General features: G+C 41.1%; 1 protein-coding gene across 1 annotated transcript; it reads left to right on the top strand.

Annotated features, from left to right (window-relative positions):
• Positions 1–55: 55 nt before the first annotated feature.
• Positions 56–3,192, top strand: LOC311052663 (solute carrier family 45 member 4-like). Its single transcript, XM_084067743.1, has one exon. The coding sequence runs from the start codon at positions 794–796 to the stop codon at positions 2,882–2,884; it is 2,091 nt and encodes a 696-aa protein (XP_083923869.1). The 5' UTR covers positions 56–793; the 3' UTR covers positions 2,885–3,192.
• Positions 3,193–11,221: the final 8,029 nt, after the last annotated feature.

Genomic DNA, 11,221 nt, shown 5'->3' with positions numbered 1-11,221 from the left:
TATTTTGATATCGGTCTCTACTGACAGTAGCATGCCACTTATCACTCCCTTCTGCTTTGCTTCTATACTGCTCCGAGTGGATCTCTTTTTTAGGACTATAGTTATTTACATCGGGCACATTATACAGGCGGGTAGAGTTTGATAATCAGGTTCAGGTATCACAGCACTATCAACATCACATATTTCAAAGCTGTCCATATCAGATTGAAAATGATAACGGTAAGATCTGAACGGAGTGTTGCACATCCTATTTATGCTCTTAAAAACACTGATTAGTTTTGGTTAAATGTGGAATTCCGCCCCCCCTACGTCATAAATATGATGTCATTGACATGATGTCAGAAACCCACAGGGAAACGACACCATTATTAGACCCCGTCTTGTTCAATATCATTAGTTATATTTCTGCCAGGCCTGTGGAACTCCATATTTGGGCAAGACTGACGTCATATTATGATATGATGACGTGTAAAGGGCTGACTACACACATTGTGAGGGGACGAGGCATAAGAGAGAACCCTTACATAAATAACTTATCTGAGGCAAAATTAATGTTTTTCATTAGTCTTATACATTATGTTAATTATGTTAATATGTTAACAGTGTCCCTCTCAACTTCAATTTCTGTCTTACTGGAAATACAGCGTGTCAAGCATTTATTGGGATTTGTGGGATAGTGTACCCATTGATCCATCATACAATAGAAGAATGGTAAATACCCTCTTATGGAAGAAGAGCAGGAGACAGTGGACAAGGGGGTCCCTACTCTCCAGGAGAAAAACAGACTCAGGAAATGACACACAAAAACAATGACTCACGAATACCGCTCTATCGCTGGGTGATGCACGGGGCGGTGATGTTGGGCCGCGCCTTTTGCTATGCCATGGAAACGGCTCTTGTAACACCAGTACTGCTGCAAATAGGCCTTCCAGAGCAGTACTATAGTCTAACTTGGTTCCCCAGCTCTATACTGGGTCTGATTTTAAGTCCTGTGATTGGCTCACTCAGTGACCGCTGCACTCTACGATTGGGCAGGAGAAGACCATTCATACTTGCCCTGTGTGTGGGCGTGCTGCTGGGAGTAGCACTGTTTCTAAATGGCTCATTGATAGGTCTGTCTATTGGCGACAGCCCCGGTAGCCAGCCAATCGGCATCGTCCTTACTGTTCTGGGCGTGGTGGTACTGGACTTCTGTGCTGACGCGACTGAGGGACCAATCAGATCTTATCTTCTAGATGTTGCCAATACTGAGGAGCAAGATATGGCTCTCAATATCCACTCTTTTGCTGCTGGGATAGGTGGCGCTGTGGGCTACATGTTAGCTGGTCTAGACTGGACTGACACAGCTTTGGGCCGTGCATTTAAGTACCAGGAACAGATCCTATTCCTCTTTACTGCCATCATCTTCATCATCGCTGTCATACTGCACATGTTCAGTATTCCTGAGCGACCTTTCAAATCATCCCACCAGGCCAAAGCCATAGTAGATGGGGACCCCTGCAACCAATCCTCCTTACAGCCCAATGGCCCTGACCCGACTGGAGAGGAGGATGCCTTCATTCATGAAGAGAATCCTGTCGCTCTTGTGTTGGAGATGGACGTCCCTGATGTGGAGTGTGTAATGAGCAACAGTGACTCTGCCTTAGACAGACCAGAGACAGCCAAGCAATTAGATCCTGATGATCTTGACCTGAACTCAGATAATCCCCTCCTTGAGGCGCATTTCTTACCCGCAGAGTCACAGCACGAGATGGAGGAGGCCTTCTCATCAACGAACCATGTCAATTACGCCTCCTCTCCTACTCTTTCTCCCCCTGTACCACCTCCTCCTCCTTGTGAGATGTCTCCCCCTACCGGTGAGATGGTAGAATTTCAGCCCACAATCCTCCTGAAGCCTCCTCAGATGGATGGCCAGACGGATGACCACTTTGACTCCACTGACATCCTTGCCCTGTCACATCCACAAATGGACAACCGACAACTTTCCTTCATCCCCCCAATCTCTGGACGAGTGGTATCACAGGTCTACCATCTGCGAAAGCCAGCGTCTGAGGCTCCTCAGGCAATCCCCTCCTCCCGCAGCCTTAATGACCCATGTGAGATCCAACAGAATGCAGAGAGGAGGTGTCTGTCATCTGAGGCCTCTGACCTGGAGGGCGGGCCAGAGGGGGGCACAACTGTACGACTGCTCTGGCTCTCAATGTTTAAGATGCCAAGCCAACTGTGGAGGTTATGTGTGTGTCATCTCATCACATGGTTCTCAGTTCTAGCTGAGGGTTTGTTTTATACTGACTTCATGGGACAAGTTATCTACCATGGAGACCCCACGGCACCAGCCAATTCTGTTGACCTCCAGAACTACCATAAAGGAGTGCAGATGGGCTGTTGGGGACTGGCGGTCTATGCTGCTTCTGCTGCTGTCAGCTCTGCCCTCCTTCAGAAGTATTTGGATAATTTTCACCTGAGCATCAAGGTCATCTACATGCTGGGAACCCTGGGATTCTCCATAGGAACTGCTGTCATGGCAATCTTCCCCAATGTCTACATTGCCATGGCGATGATCAGTAGCATGGGTGTCATGGACATGACCATCTCCTACTGTCCTTATGCTTTACTGAGTCAATACCATGAAATCAAAGAGTTCATTCAGCATAGCCCTGAAAACTCTAAAAGAGGCTTTGGTATTGACTGTGCCATCTTATCCTGCCAGGTCTATGTCAGTCAGATCTTGGTGGCATCGGCCCTGAGCGCTGTGGTAGATGCAGTGGGGAGTGTGCGTGTCATTCCTGTGGTGGCTTCTGTTTCATCATTCCTGGGATTTCTCACTGCCTGTTTCCTTGTTATTTACCCAAACAGGCAGAGAAGCTCAGAACACACAGTGTGAGAGAACCCTGATTGAAATCTTTAAGTGTTTTAGTTTTTATACCACCAGTCTCAGAAAATGGCCAGCAAGTCATCCAGAAATGTTGGCCCGAAAGAAACATTTCCCCAAATTAATGTTAGCCCAACATGGTCACCCCAGGCTATGTGAAAGAGTTAATTGACAGTATCAAATAGTGCGTTTCATATTTGTGTATAGATTTCAGCCATGTTGTTATACTTAATACAATGTCATGTGCAGTATCAATGATACTACAGTATCAGATCTCCAGGGGATGGATAGCCTCACTTCAAGCTGAGAAAACACGTTTACAAGTGTGTGTGTGTGTGGATGACCAGGAATATAGTTCTAGGCATCAGATGATGAGGCCCTTCCAGAGAACTCAGTATGATCTGACTCTTGAGGTTTTTGGGGAGGACTTTTCCCCAAAAAACAGAAGCTGTCGTGCACATCATACTCTGCGACCTCCACCATATGACCTGAGAGCCATGATCACTCGTGTGCATCATTACGTGCGTGCGTGCGTGCGTGCGTGCGTGCGTGCGTGTGTGTGTGATAGAGAGAGTGGTTTCAGGTTTCAGAGCAGTAAAAAGGCTGCACCTGTTTGTTTTTGTTGCACAATGCTTCGGACATTCTTTGAGGAAACAGTAGCTTCCGAGTAGCTACTTCTATGTACGCACCCCTCTTTTTAGTTTTATTTTAGTTTTTATTCTATTCTTTATAAAATAGTCTATTCAAATCGGCCTTGTGGGAGGCCTTAAACACTGAACCTATAGCTGAATTTTCTGCTGGTGTCCCTGTAGGACCCAGTGTCCTGGCCAATACATGTTTTGATCTGCACAATAAAGATTATGTGATGTCTGTGAAATTCCAGAAGAGATTTTCAAGGGTTCACCTTGGGTCGGTCAACATACAACCTGATCTATAGCATAAGGAGACGCACACCTAAAAACCTGTCTCCTTAATCATAGCATTTTTGAGTGGATGTTGTCTTGTAATGGTTAAATTGTTGTTGTTTTTTTTGTTGTTTTTCATATCCATCCATATTGGACTGCCAAGTATTTGAATAGTTCAACAGGAGATGTATTTCCTCCCGTAATCATTTTTTTTTGGGTGATGTTGGCATGTTGTCATCGCATTTTAAGGCAACAAACAAATAAGAATATTTCTGTAAGTCCCTACAAACAATATGGACTAGTTCAACAGTATATGTAGCAGTTATAGTGACTTTATATCATTTAAATAGCAAACTTTCACAGTTATTGTATCTGAAGTGAACATTGAACTGCATGGATGCGGTCCAATGTACTATGAATGAGTAATGAGTGTTTTATTATTCTTCATAGGTTGTCAGCAAAATAAGAATATTGTGGGCTTCAAGAAATTATTGATTGTACTTTTTAAATTGGCTTTTCACATGAAATTCACAAAAACACTTCTCTTTGTCATAAAACATAAACATCCACTGGCATACTATAGACACAACCAGGTATGAGTATCGAAGGCACTGGAGCAACACGGACGATTTGAGTCTTTTTATTTTGATCACAGGGTGCAAAGCACAGAAACAAACGTTTCAATGTTGTTTTTTCTGTGCTTTGCACCCGGTGATCAAAATAAAAAGGCTCAAATCATCCCAAGTTGCTCCAGCACCTTCTTTATTCAACTATATGTGTCTGCTCCTGAGACGCACCGGATCAGCCTGATTTCGGCTTGAGGCGCGGTGGAATATCCTACTACTATAATTGAAATGACCTCCAAAAGTTTGTCCGGGGTAAAAGTACGTACGATCGCTCCACTTGCCTCCAAACTTGCCACAGACTGTTGATCAGTGCTCTGGCTAATATTTAGGCTTCTTCCCCCGCCTTCAATGTACTTACATATTATATTGTACAATTAATATAAAACTACATTTTAACATTTTAGCCACAGCAACTTTCCTTCTTTCTGGCATCTTTTTATTCGATTAGTCGAATACCATGATCTGTCATAACCATAAGGACTGTGATATGATCGGGCCTAGATCTCTAGTCCTTTTAATCCAGGTATGAGTATCCTTCCATATGACTACTGTACCTTCCTTGTACATCCTTCCTGTACTGTAAATCCAAAAGATCAACCAAAAATAACTTTGTACAACCTGTTCATCTGTGTGTGCTCTGTCAGCGTGACAAAAAACCTTTACATGGCATAAAACCTTCCTCATTCCTGGCAGATGCTCTCACGGTATTGTATATCTGTATGTCTTTGAAAGAACAAGGAAAGAAGAGAAACCTCTGTCATGGGTTTTCCCCTCCATAGCAGCAGTTCATGGAGAGAATGAGGAAAGACTAATAGTAATTATAATATCTCAAATTTATATAGCGCTGTTCTGAGAACCCAAAGACGCTTTACATGAGAAAACAACAAAGAAAAAATACTTTATTAGGGGGGGGGGGAACACTAAGAAAAGGCTAAGACTAAGAAGATAAAATCAATAAAAACAATGGAATGAAAAACAAAGGGGGGGGGGGGGGGGGTGTAGTTAGCTGGAGAAAGCAATATTGAAGAGATGGGGTAGCAAAAACAAAAGCTCTATTGCCCCAGGGACGGTACGGTACTTGGTCTTGGAGACCCCAAGGAGGTTTGCGTCACCAGACCTGAGGGAGTGGGAAGGGACATGACGTTTGAGGAGATCGAACAGTAGGGGGAGCCAGATTGTTCAGTGCCTTGTAGGTGTTTAGTAGTATTTTGAAGTGGATTCTTTGTTTGACCGGGAGCCAGTGAAGGTCATGGTGGACTGGTGTAATATGGGCTCTGTAAAGAGTACTGGTGAGCAGGCGGGGCAGCTGAGTTCTGGACATATTGAAGTTTATTGAGGACCTTAGAGGTGGTGCCATGGAGGATGCTATTGCAATAGTCGAGGCGGGATGTGATGAAAGCATGGATGAGTGTTTCAGCTGCAGAGGATGACAGAGAGGGCCGGAGACGGGCAATGTTCTTGAGGTGGAGGAAGGCAGTTTTGGTGACCTGGTTTACATGGGGGAGGAATGAAAGAGTGGGATCGAGAATGATTCCCAAGTTGCGGACATGGGTGGAGGGTGTGACAATGGAGCCATAAATGTTGAGGGAAAAGTCTTGGGTAGAGCGGGCGAGGGAGTTGGGGCTGATTATGACGATTTCCGCAATGATTTTGCATCCATGTCTTTACATCTGTGAGGCAGGCAGTGAGGGTGGAGTGGGTGGTTGCTGTGATGGTCTTGGTGGAGAGGTAAAGCTGTGTGTCATCAGTGTAGCAATGGAACTGGTGTCCATGGTGGCGGAGGATCTGATCAAGTGGTAGGATGTAAATTATGAAGAGGAGGTGGCCAAGGACTGAGCCCTGGTGGACACCGTGGGTAACTGAGGCAGTGGAGAAGTTGAGGTTATTGATGGATGAATTGTTGTCGATCAGAGAGGTAAACTGTGAGATCTATGTTTTCTGGTCTTTCGATAAAAGATCTGAATATTGAATATTGAGTCATGAACAGAGTGGTGAAATGAAGTCCATTGCACAGATACAGTATATAGGCCACTGGCCTGTCAAACTTCCTGTTAGGATGAGTTACTAATTGAAAACAGTTCATCACACCCATTCCTCTAGTCTACATTCAAACATGTGATTGAAGACAAAACTAAATCTAAACTAAACTAAAATGAAAATGAGTTTTTATTTGGAAAAACTACAGGTCAACACGTGACATCCAGGACCGGTTTATTTCACATGGAGTGGCATTTGACATCAGGGAAAGTTGTTCCCAAAACTCAGGGATTGGTGCTGCTTGTAGTGACTCTATGAGTGAAACAATTATATTTGTGTGACACCCAGCTTGAAATCACCAGGACAATCATGGACAAACTGGAATGTTTGGTCAGATGGGGAGATAACCAGCTCTGATTCATAGCAGCTAGGAGATAACAGTAGAGAGAGAGAGAGAGAGAGAGAGAGAGAGAGAGAGAGAGAGAGAGAGAGAGAGAGAGAGAGAGAGAGAGAGAGAGAGAGAGAGAGAGAGAGAGAGAGAGAGAGAGAGAGAGAGAGAGAGAGAGAGAGAGAGAGATCTTATAAAAAAGACTCTTACCTGAATCAATAAGATCCAGCTGCGTCTAATATTATCGTTTTCTAAACCCCATGTGATGAAAATTAACATGTTAGCACTCAAACTGACCACAGGGTGGCACTCTAACACCACAAAGTATGCAGAATCACAATACAAGGGGCAAAACAACTGTCATACAGGAATATTTCTCATCATAACCCAAACAAATTAACAGCAATATTAGTCAATGCTGCAACAAAACATGGGCTTGAACTTGAACTATGTCATTTAGAAGATTGATGTTGGTCTATGTTAGGCAAGTTAAATACAAATTAAATAAAAAAAGATTATGTCATGAAAATTAGATATTGGAATGTATGGATTTATTCATTTCTCATCATTAAGCCTTTAAGTTAATTTACTAATTGTTGTTTTCACAAATAGGCCTAAAGAGTAATAAACAGAATAATTTACTTCAATTAACTTTCTGTAATAGTATGTGAACATGTTGTTTTCCTGTTATAACATTTTGTTTTCCCCTCCTAATATTACCTCAATCCAGTTCTCAGTTTTATTTATTCATGATGAAGTGGTGAAAAGGGGAATGATTTTGTCTTGCTTGTTGCTGTTCTTAATGAATTCTGTTATTTAAATATATTGGGGTTGTGACATTCTTGGCACCTGTTTTAATATGAGCTGTTCTCATTTCTTACCTGCTCTGGTGAGAGATGCAACTCCTCAAAGTGTTTGGCACCAGTACGAAGTGAGCATATCATTTTTTAGAATGAATAAAACCTATAGTTTGATTGTCACAGTGATGGCACTCTCTATAAGGGCAACATTTTCTTACAATAGAAGTCCATTTTGGTCTTCCACTCGAGTCTGTTTGAAACTCTGATATGCTTTTGTGATTTTTGTACATTTTTACTCAGTTTACTAATAAACTAATAGGTGGGCCCATGAGTAAATAACCACTCCCTCTTTTTGTGTGGACTTGTCCGCCCAACAGAGCCAAAGGCTTGCTGAAATCCAATACCTATTATTTCAGCCCTGATCTATTGTGTTTTGTGTGAAAATGTTTTACACTATAGCAATGCCCCATCCCACAATGTTTCAGACGGTATCCTCACTTGGCTACCACTCCTCTTCTCAGCATGGCTCTTACCAGAATCTGTACCACGGTTGGATTTGATCTAATGTTTTGTTCGCTACTTCTTGGAACTTACCTGGCAAATGCACAAGGTAAGGAATTATATTTAGTTAACCACTTAATCCCTTTGTCATATGCATTGCATTGTGATGCACTGTGACCTATTTTTGAACATTTTCGCCTATAATCACATGCCCAAAATTGGGAGACCGGGTTGAAAGTGGTTAATTAGTTAAAAGGAAAAACAAAAACATGTCTAATAGCAATGTGTGCCACTTAACAACACCATACAATGATTGAAATTGTAATTTTGTTATTAAGTTATTACTTTTGGTATAAAAATCCCTTGATCCATATTTCATGAGGAAGAATCAACCAGTGCTTATCCCAGCCTTAATCTCAAATGACAAAACATTTCTATAATAATAATAATATAGATAATAAAATACATACTAAAATAGAAGGCATAACAAAGTAATAGATGTGAACATCGTCACTTAAAAGGTTCTCCTTTACTGCGTTGCTTTCTCTTAATATATTAACATGTTATTTTCAACTTATACTTACGTTTCATTGAAGCCATCTCCATTTCACAACCTTCATTGTGAATCTGGGTGCCAGGATTAGTGACATTGTGAAGCTATTGGGTTGAAGCTGACGTCTCAAATTCTAGTACTACTGGTTCACCAGTAGAAATATGGGTCAGAGAGACAAACAGCCTCCAGGTCATTTAGGAACACTGGTTCCCAAACTTTTTAGCTTGAAATCCAAAAGAGAAATTAGACCCGGGGGTTTACCCGGGATCCAAACTGGTGAAAATACCATATCTACAAACTCACAATGTGTCACTTTGTGCCATGTTGTGAGCTTGTAGATCTTCTATTTTCACTACTTCTAAAATGTTTTATAATTTATTCATGAAAATTATTAGATTTTCAGATTTTATTTATGAGATTGTTTTTAATTGATGTAAAGTTGTGATTATTATTATTATATTTTTTTAATCTTTTGAAATAAGATATTTTTTTTTAAATGTAGGAAACAGAAAAAAAAGGGATATTTATTCAGACCCACAAAAATCGGTCCGCGACCCATAAATGGGTCCCGAGCTATTGGGAAACAGTGATCTAGGCGACAACACTCAAAAATATATTTTTGTTTTTGTAATGTTTGTGGTTTAATATGAAATTTACATTAAATTGCATTATGTAATTACGTCAGGTACGCAGTAAAATCCTCACTGTTCCTCTAACTAATAACTAAAGGGATATGTGTTCATTTGTACACTCTCAGAATAAAAAAATAAAATAAGGTCCCGTAATATGTATTAAATAAAACTGAATGAAAACTAAACTAAATGTATGTATTCACAATACAATTTAAAGTCATGATGAACCTCAAGTTAGATCGATTTAACAGCACAACCTGTATATACTGTACAGTAGGCTACATCAAAAAATATCAGTAAAAACAGAGAGGTTTAAAATGTGTGTGACATAAAAGAAATGCAGATCTTTCAACAGTGAAAGGTGTTTTAAAGAATAAGTATGTCATGGTTCGGACAAAAATAAATCATTAGCACTCTATGAGTGTGAATGACAGTGATTGTATGTACGGGAACCCATAATTGCATAATTTGATTGATGGATTGATTGAAAACTTTATCAAAAAGTTAACAGTACAGGTAGTACAGTCAAAGGTTATGCTAAAAGGATAACACAAAAAGCCCTGGGGGCTTGTTTCCGTTGTGGTCCACCAGCGGGTATAGCAAATGAATGGACGAATGAGTGCTCCTCTCCTCTGTCAGATTCTGCTGGTTTACCAGAAAGAGGAGAAGTTACAGGCTCTGTTGTTTTTCTTTTCTTTTTTTAGGCTTTTCTGAGGAACAAGCAGTCCTCCTGGAACCCACCATGTCAACAGGTCAGCTCTTTACTGCATGAGTATGAAGCAACATCTGTATATATAACTATGCATACACTCTACTGCTGCTGTACTGGCGCTATCTCTAAACACAAACGTACATGTCTAATATTTGCTGGTACATAATGTCTCCTCGTTGCACAAGAGACAGTGATTCTATATCTGCTGCTATGCTAAGTGTTTTCTCTACTTGCACAAGAGACTGTGTTATTCTGCCTCAGTTGTATTTTCCATTTTGACCTGCACCTTAAGTCAATGGTTCTCAAACTTGTTCGTGCAGAGGACCACCAAATTGATACATATGTGGCCAATCTGGCCATGGACCCCCATCTGAAAATGTTTTGTGTAAGGGGCCCGCAGAAGAGAAGATTTGTGTTAAAAAAAATCGAAACTGTTGAACGTTTTTATAAAACCGTCAAGATCTTTCAAAAATAGCAAGCTTGCAGCGACACGCTGTGTGCTTGTAAATCTGCTATTTTTGAATAGCCAACGTTTAAAATATGGATAAAGGGGTTAAAATGATTGTGACGCTGTATTAATACATTTTGTTGGGAAACCCCTGGAACCCCCTCAAGGACCCCTGGGGGTCCCCGGACCCCACTTTGAGAACCACTGCCTCAAGTTTGTTACCTTTCTTCCTTTCTCTATTCTCTATTCTTGTTATGACTGTAAAACGTTATATCACCCAAATAATATCACCCACACTTTTACACCTGTAAAACTTTTCATGTGACAATAAAGTTGAAGTTCATGTTGAAGTAGCCTAATGCAGTAGTGCTACTATAGTGCACTGTAGTACTAGTAGTAGCACCACAACTAGTAGTAGCACTACTAGTACTGTACAGTAGATAGTGCTGCTGCTGCTGCTGCTGCTGCTGCTTCTACTACTACTAACTATACTATTTGATTCCCATCTCAAACTTGCCATTTCCTGTCACTCTTCACTGTACTGTATAGAAGGATGCAGAAATGCTTATAAAATTAAGTATTGTATATGGTGGTATGGTGACATGATTGTTCTTATCCCCCCTCCCTGGTGATCAATGAATTAACCCACTTGAACCCGCCCCTACATTCCTATTCTGGGCCAAACATTTGTATAAAATAGATCTACAAGCTCACAACGGATTGTGAGCTTGTAGATCTCCTATTTTCTGTGAAGATATTTCATTTTGGGGCAAAAACTGAAGGTGGATTCCGGTCAACTAAGTATTA

The sequence above is a fragment of the Gymnoscopelus microlampas genome (assembly GCF_963454915.1).
Source record: "Gymnoscopelus microlampas genome assembly, chromosome: 9".
Classification (NCBI taxonomy): Eukaryota; Metazoa; Chordata; class Actinopteri; order Myctophiformes; family Myctophidae; genus Gymnoscopelus; species Gymnoscopelus microlampas.
This window is presented reverse-complemented; position numbering and strand designations above follow the sequence as displayed.